At 45.7% G+C, this 22,910-nt stretch overlaps 1 protein-coding gene across 1 annotated transcript in view; it reads left to right on the plus strand.

Annotated features, from left to right (window-relative positions):
• Nucleotides 1-22,910, plus strand: part of Ptprj (protein tyrosine phosphatase receptor type J) — a 39,685-nt gene extending 16,775 nt beyond the window's left edge. The window contains exons 11-24 of the mRNA XM_048361315.1: nt 741-872; nt 2,516-2,726; nt 2,842-2,966; nt 3,660-3,747; nt 6,760-6,801; nt 7,288-7,296; nt 7,405-7,492; nt 9,195-9,285; nt 10,313-10,386; nt 10,488-10,622; nt 13,896-14,015; nt 16,810-16,970; nt 18,045-18,180; nt 20,465-22,910. Coding sequence (XP_048217272.1) covers nt 741-872; nt 2,516-2,726; nt 2,842-2,966; nt 3,660-3,747; nt 6,760-6,801; nt 7,288-7,296; nt 7,405-7,492; nt 9,195-9,285; nt 10,313-10,386; nt 10,488-10,622; nt 13,896-14,015; nt 16,810-16,970; nt 18,045-18,180; nt 20,465-20,623 — 1,571 coding nt within the window. The 3' untranslated portion in view covers nt 20,624-22,910. The remainder of the gene's footprint in view (nt 1-740; nt 873-2,515; nt 2,727-2,841; nt 2,967-3,659; nt 3,748-6,759; nt 6,802-7,287; nt 7,297-7,404; nt 7,493-9,194; nt 9,286-10,312; nt 10,387-10,487; nt 10,623-13,895; nt 14,016-16,809; nt 16,971-18,044; nt 18,181-20,464) is intronic.

The following is a 22,910-nucleotide window of genomic DNA, read 5'->3' on the forward strand; positions in this document are numbered from 1 at the left end:
CGCGGATATCTTAAGAATACTAATGTTGGGGCTGGGAATATGGCCTAGTGGTAAAATGCTTGCCTTGTATACATGAAGCCCTGGGTTCGATTCCTCAGCACCACATATATAGAAAAAAGCCAGAAGTGGCGCCGTGGCTCAAGAGCAAAAAGAAGCCAGGGACAGTACTTAGGCCCTGAGTCCACGCCCCAGGACTGGAAACAAAAACAAAACAAATAAAAAACAATTAAAAAATAAAAAAATTTTAAAAAGAAAGGAGAGGTTATTAAGTGGAAAACTATGGTCAGAAAAAAAAAGAATACTAATGTTATCCTGATCTATGAACATGGGATGCCTTTCCTTTCATTTGCACATTAGTTTCTTTATGACCACTTAGTTTTTAGTATACAAGTCTTTTAACCTCCTTAGTTTATTTTTATTTGCCTTCATAGGTTTGTTTACATAGATCTGTGGTAGAAATAGCAATAATGAAACCACACCTGGCTGTTGGGCGTCTGTACTCTATGGGATGTGGTGAGACACTCTGAAGGGGTTGTTGCGATCCAGGCTTCCCCATATCCATTGTCTCTCCATGTTGATGATTTTCGTCCCAGCCTCCTGCTGCTGCATATGCTTTGCGTGAGGTCAATGTGCAGGTTTCAGGATGGGGCAGATCCTGAGGAGAGCGGGCATTCAAGCACATTCTCTTTCTTAATGCTTTTGGTCCTTGTTTGGTTTTAACTGTTGGTGTTTTGTTTCAGACCCTCCTCCTCCAGATGGATCCCCTAATATCACCTCCATCAGCCACAATTCAGTAAAAGTCAAGTTCAGTGGGTTTGAAGCCAGCCACGGACCCATCAAAGCCTATGCTGTCATTCTCACCACCGGGGAAGGTAAAGCCCTGCTGTAGCCTGTGCTTTGGCTCTCAGAGAGGGAGGGCTGGCCTCAGCCTGATAAAAGTTCAAGGGTTGTGAAAGTTTCTCTGAAGCTCTACAATCTCATTCTTTTTTTTTTGCCAGTCCTGGGGCTTGAACTCAGGGCTTGAGCACTGTCCCTGGCTTCTTTTTGTTCAAGGCTAGCACTCTACCACTTGAGCCACAGCGCCACTTCTGGCTTTTTCTATATATGTGGTACTGAGTAATCGAAACCAGGGCTTCATGTATACGAGGCGAACACTCTACCACTAGGCCATATTCCCAGCTCTCTGAAGCTCTAAAGAGCAGGTATCTTAAGCTTTGCAAACCCTGCAGTCTCTATGACAGCTCTGCCATTATGGAATGCAAACAATTACAGAAGATACATAAATAATGTATGTGCCTCTTCTTGTGAAATGTTACTTGCCAAAACAGGTGGTGGCTAGATTTGGCCCTCAGATGATAACTTGCCCATTGCTGATCTAGATTTCTCTTCTCTTTACCAACTCTGTCTACCCTTTCCTCCAGTTCGTCCATAAGAGGCTGATTTTCCCCTAATAAAGAAACACTTTTATTTGTTGGTGAGGCCTTGCAAAGAGCATGCTGCTGCTCAGAGAGGAGGGCGGGTTAAGGCGGATTTTCCTCAACTGCTGCTGTTCTCTCCTTGGCAGTAAGAAGGGAATGACTTGAGTGTTTGGCACAGGCCTAGTTTAGTTATTTTTGGTGGTTGATGTGATGTGAGTGATGTAGGGCCTTCTCTGTCTCAACATCCTAGAAGAAGGTAAGAACCAAACTTATTTTCAGTGGTATGGGGACCTGGAGGATAGAAATGTGCTGGTATCATAAACCTATTCCAGAATTTCAATCATGATTGATTGCCAGGCGCCTGTTACTCATGCCTGTAATTCTAGTGACTCAGCAGGCCGAGATCTGATGACTGGGCAGCCTGGGCAGGAAAATCTGTGAGACTCATTATCTCTAATGAACTACTCAAAAGCCAGAAGTGGAGCTGTGGCTCAAGTGGCAGAGCATTAGCCTTGAGCATAGAAGCTCAGGACAATGCCTAGGCCCTGAGTTCAAGCCCTAGGACTTGCACTCCTTATCCCCCCCCCCCAAAAAAAAAAAAGATTAATGAGCCCTCCTCTGATCCTGTTTTGGTCTATTCCAGGGTCTTTTTGTGTGTGTGTGTGTGTGTGTGTGTGTGTGCGTGTGTGCGCGCGCTAGTTTTCAGCCAATGCCAAGCTCAAGTGATTCAGGTGATTTGGCAATGTTGCATATAACTAGGCTGACCATTTCTGGCTTGTGAAGAGCAAGACCACAGGCATGGGCCAGATGTTTTCATTAGGAATCCAGCTGTATCACGTGGGCAGTGTGACCTTGGACCAAGTCTTACTAGTTTTAGGATGGGGGCAATAATCCTGAGTGATGAGATTTGTGGTGATGAGATGAGTTACTGTAAGAAGTGCTCAGAATTTAATGTAAGCAAAGCCTGGCTCTAAGAGGTACGTGGGAGATGGAAGCTAGTGACATGTTCCCCTGCACCAGTGTTATTATTTATATGTGGGAGACAGACGTCCTCCTCTGCCTTCACTTACAACTTGTCTTCTGTGTGCCTTTCTTAGCGGGCCATCCTTCTACAGATGTTTTGAAATACACGTACGAAGATTTCAAAAAGGGGGCCTCGGATACTTACGTGACATACCTCATTAGAACGGAGGAAAAAGGGCACTCTCAGGGCTTGTCTCAAGTCTTGAAATACGAAATCGACGTTGGGAATGAGTCCACCACCCTCGGGTATTACAATGGGAAGCTGGAACCTCTGGGTTCCTATCGGTAATGTCTTCATTTTGGGTAGTTGTGCTCAAAAACAAAAACAAACAAACCCCCCTATATGCCTGTGGCACTAGACGTATCTTCACAGCCTGATTTTGTTCTTCGTCACCCGCAGGGCTTGTGTGGCTGGCTTCACCAATATTACCTTTCACCGTCAAAATGATGGACTCATCAACGGGGCCGAGAGCTATGTGTCCTTCAGTCGCTATTCGGAGGCTGTTTTCCTGCCTCAGGATCCAGGTAGAGGAAAGACAACACCTGGGCTACCAATCCATTGGGGTTTGCTTCAAGTGTCCATAGGAAACGGCTATCTGTGTGCCTCCCTATGCCCCAAGGGGGGTAGAGTTCCTGGCTTTCCCCTCTCACAATTAGAGGTGACCCTTGGCCATTGAGCTCAGCTCAGCCTCTGCCTTTAAGGTCTCCTGTCTCCAGACTTCCTTCTCTAATTGTATCTGCAGACTGTTCAGTCCTTGAATCTTACTACAGCCATGGTTGGCCCTATGCCAGGTACACAAGGTGACTTGCTGTATAGAATTCTTGAGCATCTGCATCAGGAGCTGAGGAATAGCCTTGTCCAACCCCCCTTTTAGAAATATCACTGCTAAGGGCCAGAGAGGGGAAGTACTGTAGCTTGTTCAGCGTTACGCGGTGGCTTAGAGGCAGGCCTGAAACCCTGGCATTGGCTTTCTTGTGACATGCCCTTCCTAGCTGACTCAGGCCATGGGACTCAGAGAGGGTTAGTGGCTTTCTGAAAAGCGTTGAGCTAATGATGGGCTAGAGACAAAGAACCTAGCCCTTGAATGTCTATACAAGGTGTAGGTCTGATGATAGATATTTATTTCTCATGTGTGTGTGTGAGGGCCTCTGCTTTCTGGTGTAGCTTGTGGTCCTTCACAGACACCTCAGAATGCCTCCCCTTTGCACTCTATCTAGGCGTCATCTGTGGAGCTGTGTTTGGATGCATCTTCGGTGCCATGGTCATCGTGGCGGTGGGAGGCTTCATCTTCTGGAGGAAAAAAAGGTGATGTTACATATGTTAATTCTAAGACTCTTTTATTATTATTATTAGTATTAGTATTTAATGTGGTGTTGAGGAATTGAACCCAGGGCCTCATGCATGCTAGGCAAACACTCTACCACTGAGCCACATTCCCAGCCCCAAAGAAGATTTTTATTGTGGGAAATTGCAAACATTTCCAAAATCCGAAGTTATAAAGAACTCTCATCTTTCTACCATCTGCATTGATCACCATCTTGCAATCCTAAAGTCAGTCCTTGCTACTGCAGACCCTTGGTACCCACGCTTTAGGATGCCACTTCTCAAGACAAGTCAGCTTTATACAGTAGCGCTAAGGAGAGCTCCAGCTTGTGGCAGTGGCCTTGCCTGGATACACGCTATGTTTCCCACTAGCTGTTGCTAAGCTTATTAGCCTTGTAATGTCCTCATTGGAGGTAAGGGGATGTAGCTTTGTGCAGCTGGTGAGCTGAGGAGCACTTCACATTCTGCCCTTTACAAATTAATTAGTTAACAGTAATTATTGTTGATACTTTCTCTGTACAGTCACCCTGTGAGGTGAATCCACCAGGTATGCACTGTGTACCTGTATTTATACCTTCCATGCATTGCCTCTCTCCTGTAGCTCTGAGGGGCAGGTCTTGAAGGCCCTCCCTGTGCAGAGCTGAGTGGAGAAGTGTGGAAACGGGACTTCCTCCTGGCCTTTGTATTTAGTCACTCACCTTCCTGTCTCACCCTGAGAAGCTTCTGCATTACCCAGGCTTCCTTTGCTGCCACTCAGGGAATTTCCACCCAAACCCAGGGGCTCGAGTAGGCCCTGTCTGGTTCTTTGTTCTGCCAGCTTGCCATGTAGAATTGAAAGGCACTTTGCATGTTCCAGCTTTTTGACAAGAGGTTCTCATGTTTTGAGGGAATTGAGATTAGTCAGTGTCTGGGTAAAACAGCTTTATTGGTTTTTATTAAAATAACTACTTTTATAGTTGGATATCAGTGGCTCATGCCTGCAATCCCAGCTACTTAGGAAGCTGAGATCTGAGGATCCTGGTTCAAACCTAGACTCAATAGACAAGTCTGATACTCTTAACTCCAAATCACCAGTGCAAAAGATAGCAGTGGAAGTGTGGCTCAAATAGTAGAGCATTAATCTTGAGTGGGAAAAGCTAAAGAAGAATCCAGGAGCTGGTGGCTCATGCTTGTAATCCTGAGATCTGAGGATCACAGTTCAAAGCCAGGCAGGACAAGTGAAGTCTGTGGGTGTGAGACTCTTATCTCCAGTTGACCACAAAATGCTGTAAGTGGAACTGTGGCTCGCTAGGGCCACAGGGCTTGGGCTTTGAGCCTTGAGCTAGGCCCTGAGTTTGAGCCCCAGGACCAGCACCAAACAAACAACAAAAAACAAGTAAAGAAGAGCACAAGGCCCTGAGCCCAAGTTCTAGTACCAGCACAAACACATAAAAAGTAATATAGGCAAAAACTGTAGGAAAAAAAGTAACTCAGAATTGCAGTACATATACACAAAGCTATCCTTCACATTTTTTTTTCCAGTAACACTTTAATGTGATTTCAAAATTCACACATAAATGGAATTATACATGTTTCTGTCTGCTTTGGCCACCGTGGACCGCCTCAGTTTAAGAAGTTGCAGAATATTCCCTGTGTGGAGATCCTACAGCCTTTAGCCAATTTCCTGGATGTTTTCAATTTTTGTTTTGTTTTTCTACTGTTGTCCTTGTGCCTAGGTCTTTGGGTACCTTCATGGTTATTTCCTTAGGCTAAATTCATTCCAAACTGGACATTTCAGGGTTTCTGTTTCTACGTGTCTTTCTTTTTTTCTCTCTGAATAATTATTTATTTATTGTCAAAGTGATGTACATAGGGGTTACAGTTTCATACGTAAGGGAGTGGGTACATTTCTTGTACAATTTGTTACCTCGTTCCTCATTCCCCCCCACTTTCTCTCTCCCCCCCATGAGTTGTTCAGTTGGTTTACACCAAATGGTTTTGTAAGTATTGCTTTTGGAATAGTTTGTCTTTTTATCCTTTGTCTCTCGATTTTGATATTTCCTTTCCCTTCCCTAGTTCTAATACCAGTATATACAGTATCCAGGGTACTAAGATCAGATACAGTGATAGAGCAGGGCCAATCACAGGAAGGGGATACAAGAGGATCATCAACAAAGAAAGCTACAGTTTTACATGGCATATTGATAAAATACTCGGTTCCATATCAGAAAGAATGACATTGCCCCATTCGTAAGGAAGTGGAAGGACTTAGAAAAAAATATACGAAGTGAAGTGAGCCAGATGCAAAGAAACATGGACTCTATGGTCTCCCTCATAGGGAATAATTAGTACAGGTTTAGGCTAGTCATAGCAGAAGATCACAAGAGCCCACTAGCTATGCCCTTATGAACATATAAGATGATGCTAAGTGAAATGAACTCTACATGTCTTTCTTCCGTTTTGATTCGAGCAATTTCCTTCCAGGTGTCCTTTTCTCAAAGGGAGGCTCCACCTACCTGTCAGTCTGCTAGAGCCTGCCATGCACCAGAGTACAGACTCCCACCAGGTGGCAGCACTTGAGTCTTAAATGGTTTCAAGTCTATTGGGTTAACATGTCAGAAAGGCTTTCTCAAAAAAATGGGATTTAGTGTCTGACCTGAACCACCACTGCCCAGAGAAAAGGCATTTGGTAGAGTTGTGAAAGGTATCTAGTAAGCTGGGTACTGGTGGCTCACACCTGTAATCCTAGCTACTTAGGAGTCTGAGATCTGAGAATCATGATTCAAAGGCAGCTAGGGGAGAAAGCCTATGAGGCTCTCATCTTCAGTTAACCACCCAAAAATCTGGAAGTCGAGCTGTGGTTCAAGTGGTAGCACAAAAGCTCAGGGGTAGAGCCTAGGCTCTTGAGTTCGATTTCCAAGACTGGCTGGTGTGTTACACGTGCGTGTGCACACACACACACAGACACATACACACAGTTGTGTCTAATAGGTCTTTTTTTTTCTTTCAAAACAGGAAAGATGCGAAGAACAATGAAGTGTCCTTTTCTCAAATTAAGTAAGTCTTTAAAGTTCTGAGCTTTAAGGTACTCAGTCCTCCAATCTGTTCAGTGACTATAGAATTTTTGATGGAACTTGATGTCGGTTTTCTTGATTGACACACTTGGATATGATTTTTTGTGAGTTCTTTTCTACAAAGGACCCATGTTTTGTTGGTTCCAAAGCAAGTGGTTTCCTAGCCATTGCCTGTAATTTCACCAGTAAATATGTATTTTGTGATTAAAAAACAAGTGGGTTATCAGAATCAAGAGAGGAAAAGGATTTATTTAAAGACACAAATAGGATTAGTTAGTTATGCAACAGAATTAGGTTCTTGGTTTAGGTTTAGATTTCAGTGCCATATACATAATACTATTCTAATCTCTATCCCTCCCTCCTCCTCTAAGCTATATTTGGTTTTTGTTATTTTGGAAAAATGCTTACTTCCCACTTGAACAAAGAATTCTAATTGCTTTTTCTTCTTCTTTCCTTTTCGGTAATGAAGACCTAAAAAGTGAGTAACTCCCTTTTTTTTTTTTGTTATATTTGCCTATTCTTGAGTATGTGCCTCATTAAATGTACAAAAAAAAAGACACACTGGTAAATTTTTTTGTTTCCTTAGATCCAAGTTAATCAGGGTGGAGAATTTTGAGGCCTACTTCAAGAAACAACAAGCCGACTCTAACTGTGGGTTCGCTGAGGAGTACGAAGTAAGTGTTTGGGATACTTTGCTTCCCATTTGTCTCGAATGCTGGCAGACTGCCTGCTTTTGTCTCGTAGAGGGAAATTTTGGGGTAAGAGGTGACCATTTCAGAGGGGGGAGAAGCTTGTGCCTGTGCCCTTCCCATGGTTAGCCACAAAGCTCAGATCGACCTTTCCTTCTAGTGGATTCTATGTGCAGCTTATTGATGATACCTGAAAATTATTCACAGAGAAGTGGGAACTGTGGGTTCAAGTCGGGGAATAATTAGAAAACTGAGATAGAAAGAAACCTGATTGGACAGTTGGAGGACCTGCAGAAGGAGTTTCTTTGTAATTTTTATTGGAGGGGTGATGTACAGAGGGGTTACAGTCACGTGAGCCAGCTAATGAGTACACTTCCTTTTGAACAATGTCACCCCCTCCCTTGTTTTCTCCCTCACGACCTCCTTCCCCCTAACTGTACAGTTCATTTCCCAACATAGCCGAAAGTTTCTTGACCAGAGTCTGCCTTCCAGGCCTTGATACCCTCTGTGCCCCTAAACCAGCCCAGAAGCGCCCCCGCTCAGTACATCCATGCATGGTGTCTGTGTGCCGCCCCGTCTCATGCCCTCGATAGTGTGTCCTCTGCTGTAAGCACAGTGAAGACACCCCCTCCTCTGTGTGGCAGTCCCCAGATTCCAGCCCAACCACTGGCTCTGTCTGTCTAGTGAGGTGTTTCTTCTCAGACTATCTTGTTTCACCTGGGACACATTGCATGTCTCCACTATTCAGCATTGGTTTAACTCCTCCTTGTCACATTAGGAATTTCCCTCCTTGCCCTTCCCCTCTTTCTAGGCTGTAAGCCCCAGAAGGGAAGGACTATCCTTTTTTTTTCTCCTTCCTTTTGTGCTGATCCTGGGACTTGAACTTGAGGCCTGGGTATTTTCCCAGAGATTTTTTTGCTCCTGGCTAGTGTTCTGCTTATGCCACAGCTCCCTGGTGGCTTCTTTCTTCTTCTTTTCTCCTCCTCTTCCTCTTCTCCCTCTTCCCCTCTTTCTTCTTCCTATTCCTCTTCCTCTTCCCCCTCCTTTTTCTCCCTCCCCCTACCTCGCCCCCCCAGGCTGGTTTTGAACTATAATCCCCAGGTGAGCTACGGGCTCCCTGGCCCTGTCCTTTTGTTTTAACCTCTGTATTGGTTTCCTAGGGCTGCCATGCCAAAGTACTGTATGTAAGCCAATGGACTTGAAACAGTACACAGGTGTTGGCTTGCATGTTGTTTTCAAGGCTCGAAGTCCAGATCAAGATGTTGCCAATCCTGCCGCTTTCCACAGCCTCTAAGGCCAGGCTTCTGTTCTAGCTGTTCTGTTCCAGCTTCTGGAAGCCCGGATCATTTCTTGGTTTTGTGGCAGCATCATTCTGGTCTCAGCCACACGTGTGTGACACCAGTGTCCTCCTCTCTTTGTTCTATTTACTCTTCTGAGGCCCTTTGCATATTAAGTTAAAGGCCTGTTCTGCCCTGCTGTGACCTCACTCTAGCTTGATGGCCTCTGCAGAGACTGCATTTCCTGATGGTCATACTTGTAGTTTCGGGGGCTAGAGTTCAGTCTGTATTTCAGGGGAGAGAAGCAGATCTGTCTCACCTTGGCATTTCCACTTTATCCATCAATCTACACTCAGTTAAAGCCTGCCTGTGTGACGATGAAAGAATCAACTCACCTATTTTGTTTCTAGGACCTGAAGCTGGTTGGGATTAGTCTACCTAAATATGCAGCAGAACTGGCTGAGAATAGAGGAAAGAACCGCTATAATAATGTTCTGCCCTGTAAGTGACTTCGTCCACACCACCTGTCATTTGTTCTGTCACCTGCTGTCATCTCTAATGCTAGAGGGGAGGGGCTTCTATGTCCACAGCCAATCCATCGTTTCCTGCTATCACTAAGCTCTGCATGTAATCCTCCCAGCAGCCTCAGCCAGCTGGCTGTAGAATTGCAGAATGGCCATTCTGCAGATGAAGAAAAAGGTACAGAATGATAGGTGGCTTGTCCAAGGTTACACAGGTAGTAATGTCCAAACCAGGCTTTGGGCCTGCTGTATGTGTCTGATTCAGAGAAAAGGCCAGTGTCTGATATTCTCTCTCTCTCTCTCTCTCTCTTTTTCTCTCTCTGTCTGTCTCTCTGCACTTTTCTCTTTGTTTCCCCTTCTCCCCTATTTTCATATAGTTCCATGAAAAGGAATAGAAGGGCAACAGGTTGGAAGGCTACTCTTTCTGTAGATAAATCTGAGTTATTCTTGGATTCTTTTCTATTTTTGAGTATTACCAGTGTCTGCCACCCATCCTACGGGGATGACAGCAAATGGAGTTTAAAGAGGGATTCAAGTATTCCATTCACCGTTACAGGGAATATAAGCCTCCTCCACGGCAAGCTCCTGGTGGTCTCATTTCCAGGGTGGAACTAGGGCACTACGAGGGGTGTAAGTGGGTCATACATAGCCATGGTCTGAGTGGGTGGAACTTGGAAGGCTTTGTGATTGATTTTTTTTTTTTTTTTGGGCCAGTCCTGGGGCTTGTACTCAGGGCCTGAGCACTGTCCCTGGCTTCTTTTTGCTCAAGGCTAGCACTCTGCCACTTGAGCCACAGCGCCACTTCTGGCCGTTTTCTGTATATGTGGTGCTGGGGAATCGAACCCAGGGCCTCATGTATACGAGGCAAGCACTCTTGCCACTAGGCCATATCCCCAGCTCCCTTGTGATTGATTTTTTATACAAAGCCTTCTTCTTTTTCTTTCTTCTGTACAACTTTTCTAAGATTCCCTCTTGTAATGAGGTTCTTTGTTCTTTTGACATCACAGATGACATTTCTCGAGTCAAGCTGTCAGTCCAGACGCATTCCACTGATGACTACATCAATGCCAACTACATGCCGGTGAGTGGGTGCTGGCCGGCCGCAGGCACCCATGGGTGGGGTGCAGCCGTTGGGGCGTTGTCTCCTGGTGCTCACGTGTCCACCCTGTTTTCTGTTTTCAGGGCTACCATTCCAAGAGAGATTTTATTGCCACGCAAGGACCTTTGCCTAACACTTTAAAAGATTTTTGGCGAATGGTTTGGGAGAAAAATGTATATGCCATTGTTATGTTGACCAAATGTGTTGAACAAGGGAGGGTAAGTACCTTTAAAAAATAAATGTAACTAAATCATTTTTTTCTTTTTTATTGTTGTTGGAAGGAGTGTCTTAAAATTTGTTTTGTTTATCATTATGCTGGTTACTGGGGCTTGATGACCTCAGGGTCTGGGTGCTGTCCCTTAGCTTTTTGTTCATGACTGGTGCTCTATCACTTGAGTCATTGTTCCAGCTTTTTGGTGGTTAACTGGACTCATGGACTTTCCTGCTGGCTTTGAATAGTGATCCTCGAACCCATCTTCCTGAATAGTTAGGATGACACATGTGAGCCATTGGTGGCCTGGTATTTATTTTTGAGACAGGGTATTGTTATGTAGTTGAGGATGAACTAGAATTTGTGACTCTCCTGCCTCAGTCTCCTGAATGTTCAGCTATTTGCTGGTTGTTTGTTTTTTTTTTATGTAGTCCGGGAGTTTGGACTCAAAGTCTTATACTTTCTGAACAAGCCCTGCTCCACTTGAGCCATGCCTCTAGCTCTGCCTTTTGCTGGATGGGAGATCGAGTCACTAAACTATGAGCTGGCCTCAAACTATTGTCCTCTGGATCTCAGCCTCCCAAACAGCTAGGATTGCAGGCATAAACCTCTAGCGACAGTCTCTATTTGCCATTTTAACAAACACTCCTCTAGAGCTTTAGTATCTTCTGAGAAGTTTACTTTGTTTATCCTCCCCTAAACATTAAAAAAAAAAAGGATTCTGAAGAACTCTATTTTGTGCTCCTTTGTGGACACATTTTGTTGTCTTTTCTTCTTCTCAGCCGTGGGGTGGTACATAGCAGGAGCTGGGGCAGGTAAGAGCAAGGGGCTGCTCTCCAGGAAGCTGTGCATTCCTCAGCTCTGAGTGAGCAAATGAGCTCCCATGTCACTACGCAGTGGCTTTAAAATCTCCAGCTGGCCAGGTTCTGCCACTCGGTGACTTTCAGTCTTAGTTTTTAGAACCTAACCTTTTTCTTCAAGAAAAATCCAGGCTTAACCTCCAGATAACTCTCAGCAGACCCTCTCCCATGAGTGGCCTGGCATCTCTCTGCCATTCCCACCTCAGACAACGTCTGTCCATTGGTAACATCCCATAAATAGATGTGAGGTAAATAGAAAAAGACATGTTTAAAATGTTCCAGCCATGCACTGGTGGCTCACTTCTGTAATTAATCCTAGCTACTCGGGAGGCTGAGATCTGAGGATCACGGTTCAAAAGTTAGCCTGAAAAGTCCCCATGAGACTCTTTAATCTCCAATTAACCACTCAAAACTGGAAGTAGTGCTGTGGTGCTGTGGTTCAGTGGTAGAGTGCTTGCCTTGAGCACAAAGAGGCTCAAGGACAGTGCCCAGGCGCTGAGTTCAAGCCCCATAACTGACCAAAAAACTTCACCCCCAAACCCCAAAAAAGTTCTGTGGCTGAGGAATGGGACTTAATGTTGCTCCATGCATATGAACAACAGTAACAGTATAATAGTTATGGGAACTAATGTTACGGCCTACATAATATATTTTGACAGGATAATAATGCTTATTATATATGATATGATGTAATCTAACCTCAGAGGATTGACTCCAGAGCCTTGCACATGCTAAGTACACCTTGTACCAGTGAGCTACATCTCACATGAAGTTTTTTTTTAAAATGTCAGCTCATTTCTTGAGATCGTTGTCGATTCCTTGAGTCAGTGGCTCTCACACTTCCTTTTCCCTCAGAATCACCTGGAGCATGATTCAGCCTCCTGAGCTTCTCACTGACAAGTTCTTTTTTTTTTTTTTGGGTGCTGGTAGTGGGGCTTGAACTCAGGACCTCTCACTTTCACTTTGGCTCAAAGCCAGTGCTCTACCACTTATGTAAGCCATACTTCCACTCTGGCCTTTTGCCTGCTCATGGGAGGAGAAGAGGCTCTCAGATTTCTCTGTTTGAACTGGCTTCAAACCATGATCCTCAGATCTCAGCTTTCTGCATAGCTGGCGTTCCAGGCATGGGGCACTGGCATAGGGCTGAGAAGCGCCTGTCTGACCGTCTGCAGGTGATATGATCGCTCTTGTCCAGGATGTCCTAGGGGATGGCGAGAGTCTTGCAGCCTCACTTCCTTCCCTGTTTGTTATTTTAAATCAAGTGAGTGGATGTTCCTCTAGCCCCAAGTGTGACCAGGTTCTGGGTGAGGGTGGGGATGGCCCAGGAGTCCAGTGGAGCAGTCATTCATGGAGCCCATGTCAGGGCTCTGGAGGGTGGGTTCTGCCCTCTTCCTTGCGTCAGGAGAGTAGGTTCCCACAGCCACACAGGGACAGTGCTTTATGAATGTGAGTGGATCTTGCATGCTGCTGTGAGTGCAGGGCCTCGTACTTTGAACCTCCTTTCTCACAATGATTGGCTAGACAAGTAAAAATGTGGTGGTCGACCTGTGTGCAGAACTCCAAGATGAATGTAGCCGGGCCCTTGCTGATCTTTTATTCTGAACTCTGGGGGGAATGTAGAAGGCTGCCAGGGCATTTTCTACGTGCAACATCCCATATTTATTATTCTACTTACCAGTGAATCAGTTAAGTTTGAAACGACCTGCAGCAAATACCTGCCCTGGGAAGTAAGTGTGTGTGTGTGTGTGTGTGTGTGTGTGTGTGTGTGTGTGTGTCTTCTGCAGGAAGAGGATTCAGATGTTCTTAGAAAGTAGTTGTTTTTAGATTTGCTCACGAGTTTTATCAAAGTTTGGGATCCTCGAGTGATTTAATTTGATCATCTTTGTGAGCGTGTTCGTGAACATGTGCGTGCTTACTGCGAATAGCGCATAGCTGAAGGTACTGGGAGATCTGTTCATTTCTTCTGGTTATATGGAGTTCTGGGGTATCTGAGACATTCTGTCTCATGTACAGTTTTGGCATGGCTACTCAAAGGGCTCTCTTCTACCTAGGCCTTGGGAGCAATTGGGATGATAGGTGTGACCTACCACATCCGCCTTAACTTTTTGTTCTTAACTTTTTGCCCAGACTGGCCTTGAACTGGCCAATATCTGTCTTGCAAGTAGCCAGGATTACAAACGTGAGCCATTGTCTTTGGTAGATTTTCCAACTTTTTAAAGAGAATCTTGAGTTTCCATGAGAAAGCTCCCGATTTGAAAAGAATTTGCTAGAGTTGTGAATTAAGAAACAACTCTAAGGGTAAACAGCGCTCAGTGGTGGGACTTCCGGGGCTGGTTTTCCTTGCCAGATCTTCCCTGTGAGGCCGTTGTGGTGGCGGGTGTGTGATCCGAGTGCTTCATAAACACACACTTGTATTCCAGACCAAGTGTGAGGAGTACTGGCCATCCAAGCAGGCGCAGGACTACGGGGACATAACTGTGACCATGACCACAGAAGTTGTTCTTCCAGAATGGACCATCAGAGATTTCACTGTGAAAAATGTAAGTAAGAGTGCGAAGAAGGTGGGTCTCAGACAAGGACTGGCCATCAGCTTGGGAGTGACATGTCTAGGCAGAGAGTAGCTAATAATACTTCATGTATGACTTGCTTGTAGAGTTCTGTCACCATCTGAGGCCTATTGGGCTAAGGGATTGGGAGGGAGGCACGAGGGAACTGCATAAATGGATGCCAGCATCCCCAGACCCTTCTGAAGTCTACTTTACACTGTGCAGGCATCCTGGGAAGTCAAGTTCATGTATCTGGGAATTTTTTGGGGTCCTCAGGCTTGAACTCAGGGCCTGGGAACTGTTCCTGAGCTGCTTTTTGCATAAGGCTGGCACTCTACTACTTGAATCACACTTCCACTTATAGCTGTTTTTTTTTTTTTTTTTTTTTGTAGTTAGAGTGTCTCATGGACTTTTTCTGCCTTGTCTGGCTTTGAACTGTGATCCTCTCATTTCAGCCTCCTGAGTATCAACGGTTACAGGCATGAGCCAGAGGCAACCAGCTCAGCTTTGTTTTTTGTTTTTGTTTTTGCCAGTCCTGGGGCTTGGACTCAGGGCCTGAGCACTGTCCTTGGCTTCTTTAGCTCAAGGCTAGCACTCTACCACTTGAGCCACAGTGCCACTTCTGGCTTTTTCTATATATGTGGTGCTGAGGAATCCAACCCAGAGCTTCATGTATATGAGGCAAGCAACTCTACCACTAGGCCATATTCCCAGCCCTCAGCTTTGTTTTTAACAGAGGCAAAGCTTGGAAACCATGCCCATATCTAGCTTCTGGAGTGTGAATAACTAAATTGTGACTTGTTTGCTCCCTATGTCACCAATTCAGCTCTTAGGATTGGCGAATAGACCATGCATGCATCCTCTCTGGGTCCCATGGGACCCTGGGTCTCATGTCTGTGGATTCTGTCAACCTGAGGTTGAGAATAGTCTGAGTAAATATTGTGTCTCTACTGAACATGTTCCAGCTTCCTTTTCTGGTCATGGTTTGCTTAGTGATAGAGCACAGCGGCTGCTCTTTTAGATCGCACATTCTACTATCTATTGTGAGTAACTTAGAGGTGGTTTAAAGTGGAATCATGTGACGATTAGTGACGGGGACACTGGGACACGTGAGAGTATCCTGTGAACATTGAGGGGATCTTACACAAGCTTGGCAGGTCCAGTTCCCCCCCCCACCCCCGGTCAGTATATGCTGGCGTATATGTGCCTGTCACTGATGGCTGCGTCTTGTCGCAGATATCATTTTACTCAAGGGATGTGGGCATTCACAGATTTTTCTGTCTGGTAGGTTCTGGAGCTATTCTTCACAGCACTGAGGGATGACTGTATGTAGTAGTATGAGGAGATGTTAGAATGTAACCTTAGTGATAAAAGAGCTTACCGGGAGACAGTGTTTTGTGCACATTTATAAATAGTGCATAAAAGAGCTGGGTGAAGTTGATCACCCCGTCATCCTAGCTCCTTCGGAGGCTGATACCCCAAAGTCATCATCCAGGTTTGAAACTTGCCTGGGCAGAAATGTCTGTCTTCAAAATAACCAGCCAAAAGCTGGGTTGGAGGTATGGCTCAAGTGGTAGAGTGCCAGCAGAGCAAGCAGACTGATCAAATATGAGGAGCTGACTTCAAACCAACAAAAAACAGTGCATGAAAGAAGATCCAGCGGTCTTGATATCTTGTATTTCTGTTAAGCTATTTTGGCTGGGGGGTTGGTACATTCCCAGGCTGGCTCAAGGCTGGGGGGCCTGTGAAGCTTTCAGGAGGCGCAGGGTTGAGAGTTCAAGACCATTACTGGCTTGGTACTTGGAAATGGAAGACATCTGAACTCAAAATCCAAGCCTGGGCATGCATCTGGCGCATTGGGGAAGTCACTCCCTGTTTCTCTGAACCTTTGTTCCTGTCCTTGAAGGGAGTGATGGACCCTCTTTCCTAGGCTGGTAATGAGGGTTTGTGAGTGAGATGGGGTGTGTGCAAGCACTGCAGAGCTGCCATGCACACGTAAGTTTCTGATTTCTAGCTGTAGAAAAGTGCCCAGTGCAGCCACCATGCAAAGCAGTGTGAGCATTCTCAAAAGAAACCCAACAGTGGAACCACCATGCAACCCCTGCTCCCGCAGTGGGCGTACATCCGGAGGAATGTCAGTCAGTCAGCACCTAACAACACCTATGCTCCCGGCTCATGTCGACACTGTTCACAACGGCCAGATGATAGAGTCACCAGGGTGTCCATCAGCTGACGAGTGAGTGGGTTGAGAAAATGTGGTTCATTCCCCACGGAGCCTTACTTGGCCATGAAGAAGAAAGAAATGACCTGTTTGCTGGAAAAAGGTTGAAACGCGATATCCTCATGTGAAGCAATATAAGCTAGACTGAGAAAGACGCACGACTCATGTTCCCTCATCTGTGGGACCTAGACCTACAAATCTGATTGAGATGAGTGTAAAAGAAGTGGGTGGGGACCTGCTTGGGGGTGGGAACCAGTGGGAAGGAGCAGGGTGAAAGGAGATGATGATGGGGAAATTGACGAGACATATGAAATAATTTGATCTTTAGAAGGGGAGCAGGGAAATGAGACAGAGTCCTAGAGGGGGTGAATTTGATCAGAGTATATTATGTGCGTGTGTGGAAATATTACAACGAACCCCCTTTTTACAGTTGACAGGTGCTAATATTGATAATGAGGAGTTTTCTCTGTCATTGCCTGTCTCCTCCCACCCTAGTGCTCCATTTCCCTCATCTTCAGAATGCTGAGGCACCCCTCTCTCTAATCTTAGCTCTCCCTTGGCTTCTAGATCCAGACAAGTGAGACCCACCTTCTGCGCCAGTTCCATTTCACCTCCTGGCCGGACCACGGTGTTCCGGATACCACTGACCTGCTCATCAACTTTCGCTACCTGGTCCGGGACTATATGAAGCAGAGTTCCCCGGAGTCACCCATCCTGGTGCATTGCAGGTGTGTGTGTGTGTGAGAGTGAGAGAGTGTGTGTGTGTGTGTGTGTGACAATTTTAGACCCATTGAGACATTTATGAGCACTTCCCCAAAGCAATGCAGTAACCTCTTAGTCAAGAAAGGTTTGCATAGGCGATCACACGCTTAGCCCTATGCCCTGAGATTCTACAACAGAGGTTGGCAAACCAGAGCCTATGGATCAAATCAGGTCAGCTGCTTATTTTGTAGATAGACTTTCCCTCAAATGTAGCCACATCCACTTGTGTCCATACTGTGTGCTATTGCTTTTTATTTTGGTGCTAGAACTGGGACTTGAATTCAGAGCCTGGGTACTCTCCCTTCACTTTTTTTTGCTAATGGCTGGTGCTCTGTCACTTGAGCCACAGCTCCACTTCTAGCTCTTTGTTGGTTCATTGGAGATGAGAATCTCATGAGCTTTTCTGCCTGGGCTGTATTTTGAGCCTTGGTCCTCATATTTCAGCCTCCTGAGTAGCTAGGATTATAGATGTGAGCCACCTTACCCAGCTCTTTTATACACTATTAATCATCGGCATTAAATGTTGTCTCCTGATACATTGTATCACTGACATTGTGTTCTGTCATTTCCTTGTGGTTACTGCATACAGTTATCCCTCAGTAGCCGTTAGAAGAATAGCCCCAGGACCCATTTCTGGACCCATTGCTGTTGCCTTTATGCTGCAGGGGAATGGCCAGCCAACCTGGACACAAAGCCTGTGTCCACTCATTACTCTAGAACTGTTAGGATACTCGTTTGAAAGTGGAGAAAATTGATTTGGGGCAGAATACAGGAGAGGCACAGTTAGGAGAGGCACAGGAAGGAAATGATGACAACTGACCCAGAAGCACTTCAGTGTTAGAAGCCCTAGTGAGCAAAGCGGTCCATTTGTGAAAGTTAACTCTCAAGTCGTCTTGTGACTCCGGCTCCAAGCCAGTGCTGCCATGCTTGCTGAAATTTCAGCCCATGTGGAGGAGTGCAGGTGTCAGAACCAGTGGGGAAGTCAGAGAGGTTCAGGGCGGAGGCCACAGCGATGAGGCGCTGGTTTCTCTTTCTTGCAGTGCTGGAGTGGGAAGGACAGGCACATTCATGGCCATCGACCGCCTCATCTATCAGATAGAGAATGAGAACACGGTGGATGTGTACGGGATTGTGTACGACCTTCGCATGCACAGGCCTCTCATGGTGCAGACAGAGGTGAGCCCACTCCCCTGCAAGGCAGGAGCGCTGCTTCTGCAAGCCTGCGCCGGTGCTGAAGTGACGGATGACAAGATGCCGCCCTTCCAGCTCATTCTAGTGTTGAGCTGCGAGGGGACGCTGGTCTCTTCACAGATCCTGGACTTGTCCCGCGCATCTCGGAACTTGGGTTTCTGGGTTATAAACTCACAAAATCGGTGTTTTTTTTTTTTTCTTTTTTTTTTTCACCTCTGTTTTTTTAGTTTTTGGTGAGTTTGGCCTAGGCCTCCTGCTTGCTAGGCAAGTGGCATGCTATTGGAGCTACTCTCCTAGTCATTCTGGACCCTCTCCCCCACCTCCCTTGAAGGGGGGGGGCGGTTATTGCCTTAGTTATTTTAGGTAGGGTCTTCCTCTTTTGCCCATCACTGGCCTCAGGCTGTGATCTTCATACTTAGGAACATGTCCTGTGTTGTCTTACTCCCTCAGGGAATGTTGTCTGGATTTGGGGACATTGTGTGCTTGTGGGAGAGGGGTGAGCTGTCTGTCATGAAGTGGTAGAGGGGGGTGGTGAGAGGAGAGAGGAGAGAGGCTCACTTCCCTGCTGTGAAGGTATAGAATAGCAGGCCCTCCATCTTTTCTGCTGTCAGAGAAACACTGGCTCTGCCGGGGATGTTTATATCTCTTGATACCTTGAAGGCAACTCTTGATCATGTTGAAATTTTAACACAGGACTACACAGAAATGTATTTTTTTCTCTTATTTTTTCCTTCCCAATCCCTCTTCCTGAGGTAGGCAATGCTGATAGTTTGGCGAGTGTGTCATTTGGAGCTCATTTATGTGTATCTGCAGACATGCACACCTGCCTTTTAAAAAATGTTTATTGACAAAGTGATGAGCGGTGGGGTTACAGTTACATAAGTAAGGCAATGATTACATTTGTTTTTAAACACTGTTTACCCCATCCTTCATTTTCTCCCATTTAATTCTCCCTACTCCCCTCTCCCTCAGTTTGTAAGGTTGACATCCAACCTATTGTTAAGTGAGTATCATTGTATTAGTTCGTCCTTTGACCTGCTGTTCTGTGATTCTCTTTCCTTTCACCATATGGAATAATCTTATATACAAGACAGAGGTACAGGAAATTCAGAGAGATGAAAGAAAAAAAATTAAAAAACTATGTGCAGGACATAATAAGAACCTATTGTTTCCCTGTCTTGGAGTTCATGTTGGTACAGTTGATTTCATATGGTCCTATGTATTAAGCAATTGAGATGTTGAGATCCCCTGTTAGGAATATCATAGACATACTCTAGTTCTTACAAATGATGGAAAACATGCAACCTTCTTTTCTTTGGGTTTGGCTTACTTCACTTAATATAACTTTTCCAGGTCTTTCCATTTCCTTACCAATGGGGCAGTGTCACTCTTTCTGCACACTTGAATTTTTGCAGAGTATTTTGGAAAGGGGAAACGGATCCTGTTTCATGTGTAATGCTTCTTGGTGGGAAGTTGTTCTTACAGCACCAGGTTATATCCTTGTAGCTATACACACTCCTCCTCTGCTTATTATTATACAAATAAGTATTTAGTAGTACTGGGGGTTTGAACTCTGGATTTCATGCTTGCTAGGTAGGTTGGTGGTATACTGCCTGAGCCATACTTTATTTTTATTTGTTTATTTTTCAAATGAAGTCTCAGATATATGCCTGGGCCTGCACAGCAGTCCTTCTCTTTATGCCTCCTGAATAGCTAGGACAGTAGGTGTGTGCCACCATGGCTGGCTTTTTATTGGTTGAAATGGGGTCTCTTGACTTTTTTTAACCCCTTTGCTTGGCCTCCATTTGGGATCCTCTGGATCTCTGCCTCCCGTGTAACTAGGATCTCAGGCATGAGCTGCTTCTTGTTTTTAAATGATTCTCCACTGATTCTCTTGTGCTTACCTGAAGGGTGATCCCCATTCAGCCCTCCTCTGAGGAGAAATACAGTTTCCCCCTTGCTCCTCCTAGGTCAAGAAAATCATGCTGGATTTCTTATTGTCTGGACATTGTGTACGTTACTTTCTTCCAAACCCTTCTTTCCCCTTCCCCAAGCTGCTGCCACGTCTCCCTGAGCAGGGGTGGTGAGAGTGTGAGGCTCATTCCAGATTCCACCAGAACCTTTTCGCCTCCGTGAACTTGAGCTGTTGTTTGCTAGTTGGGCACCTGGAGTTTGAGTGGTGGTGCTGGTGCTGAGTTTGAAAATGCTTTCACCTGCTCATGCTTGGGACCTGTGCTAATTCTTGCTCTCTCTCACCCTTTCCTACCAGGACCAGTATGTTTTCCTCAATCAGTGTGTTTTGGACATCATCAGAGCCCAGAAAGACTCAAAGGTGGATCTCATCTACCAGAACACCACAGCGATGACAATCTACGAAAACCTGGAGCCCGTGAGCATGTTTGGGAAGAGCAATGGCTACATCACATAGTGGTCCTGCCTCTTCCTGAGCGAGGCAGACCGCCATACCCACACTTGAGGGAAACGCCCCATGCCCACCCCGTCTCCTGTCTCCTATCTTAGTCCTTTGTTCTGTTCTGTTTGAGTGAGCCTTGGCGGCTGAGGACTTGGGGCTACCTGGGGTGCTGGGTGGGTGTGGGTGGATTGGCTGTAATTCTCACCACCAGTGGGATAAGTTCACTCCCCTCCCCCCTTGAAAATTGTGGAAAACCAGGAAAAGTGGGCTCTAGGATTTTTCTTTCTTTTTCAAAACCATTTGTTCCTTTTTTTTTTTTAATGACTATTTTCTGTGATTCACATGCTAAAGCCAGGATTGTGTTAGGTTTGGATATATTTTAAGTATCAGAGGTCTATTTTTACCTACTGTATCTTGGAATCTCGCCGCTGGAAAGTACCACATGGTGGGTGGGTGGTGGTTGTGTAGGGAGGGGCGCACGTGGAGCCCCTTCTGCACGCGTTTTCTATTTGAACATGTGCCTTTTTCTGAATTATGCTTCCACAGGCAAAACTCAGTAGATATCTCTATTTTTGTATTGAATCTTGTAATTGGAGTATATGGGATATTTAAATGGTAGTTTAGCAACAGAGGTCTGCCTGCTGGTAACATTCCAGCCTCCTGTTTGATTAGAGGAGGCCTCTCTCTCTCTCTCTTTGCCTACCCCACCACCCTCTCCCACCTCTGTGTAACATTTTTTCTTCCCTTCCTCGTCCCTTCCTTTTCTCCAAAGACTTCTGTTTTGTACTCTTTTTTTTTTTCCAGCCCTTTGTTTGGGTGAGAATTTCTGTGTGTGTGTGTGGGGGGGGAGGTTGGAGGGGAAGGGAAAACCAGAGGGAGTTCACAGTGACATGGAGTCTTTTCTTATGCCTGCCTCCTCCCCCCACTCTGTCCTCCTCCTCCTTTCTCATTGCTGTTTTTGGTAAGAAGGATTATTTAAAGGTGCAATATGTGACTTAGTGATTCATGATGCTCTGTGTTTTTAGTCATGTTTTACTCAGGTTGGCATTTTCTGTGTGTGTGTGTGCGTGCGCGTGTGTGTATACAGTGTGTGTGCGTATGTGTGTTTTTAAAAGCGTGGCAATCTGTGAACATTCCAGTGGTGAGCTCAGTGTCACACTAACCCTTCCCTCAAAGTTCACTGGCTTTCTGCTCTCTGCAGTGACACTTAACTGCCCGCCCTCTACTGTGTATATAAATACTAAACTCTCGCCACAGTCGTTCCTATGAGTTGAGGTGTACAAAGTTCCATTTGTATCAAAGTTGTAATTATTATTTTTAAAACCTTTTACTATACTGCTGCTGTAATTAAACAAAATTTTTTTTTTGCTTTGGGTGGTGTATTCAAGAATTTTGAATTTATGTGGATTTTATTTTATTGGTACATAACCTGTAAACTTCTCAAGGCATTAACATGAAAGGATTTGTTTCTCTTTATTTTCTCTTGTGGCTCAGGTTATATTTTTGAAGTTTTAGGTTTATTCTCCCATGGGCCATGAAGTATCCAAGGGCTTATGAAGGAATCCCGTGGGGATGAGCAGAGACCCACCCTGCTGTAGCCTTCAGAAGGAGTGCGTCTTGTTAGTAATGGAAGTGGGGTCCTAGCCAGGGTGGCCCCCCACTGTGGGCAAGAGGGAGCGGGCTCTGGCCACTTGGCCGCTTGCTGGCACTTTGGTGACTGGACAGTGGCTATCTTAGGGTTGGAGGGGGCACCACAGTGGACTTACAGCTGTGGACGAGGTTGAGGTGCAGTGCTGTGTGTCTTCTGGCCCCCCGGCTCCCCCCCACCTCTCTGTGAGGTACTGAAGGATGACAAGGAAAGGTCCCCTGGCGTCCTGTGTTGGGGAGAATTTTATGTCTCAAATGGAGATTGCACTTTTTTGTTGATTTTTTTTTTTTTTCATTTTGGGTAGGAGGAAGTTGGGGGGAGCGGGGTGCTGGCTTTTCAGGTGGGACTCAGGGAAGGTGCACAGGGCCCTGGCTGTGGGGTGAAGCAGAATTTGGGCAGATCGCTTCTGTACCTTCACAGGGGTTTGCGGCGAGTGTGTGCGGGCCTCCGGGAGGGCACAGTGGGGTGCAGTGGCTCCCTTTCCCCTTCCTCCAGCTTACAGAAAGCATGGTGGCCACTGGCTGGGTCCTGCCCCACGGGGGTCTCCTGAACCTCGTCTCTACTGCCATACAGAAATCAGAGCAAACACCTGCTCCCAAAAAAAGAGTCCTTGAAAAGATTAGAGCAAATAGTTATACACATACTGTAATTTAA

This window comes from Perognathus longimembris, chromosome 13 (genome assembly GCF_023159225.1).
Source record: "Perognathus longimembris pacificus isolate PPM17 chromosome 13, ASM2315922v1, whole genome shotgun sequence".
NCBI lineage: Eukaryota > Metazoa > Chordata > Mammalia > Rodentia > Heteromyidae > Perognathus > Perognathus longimembris.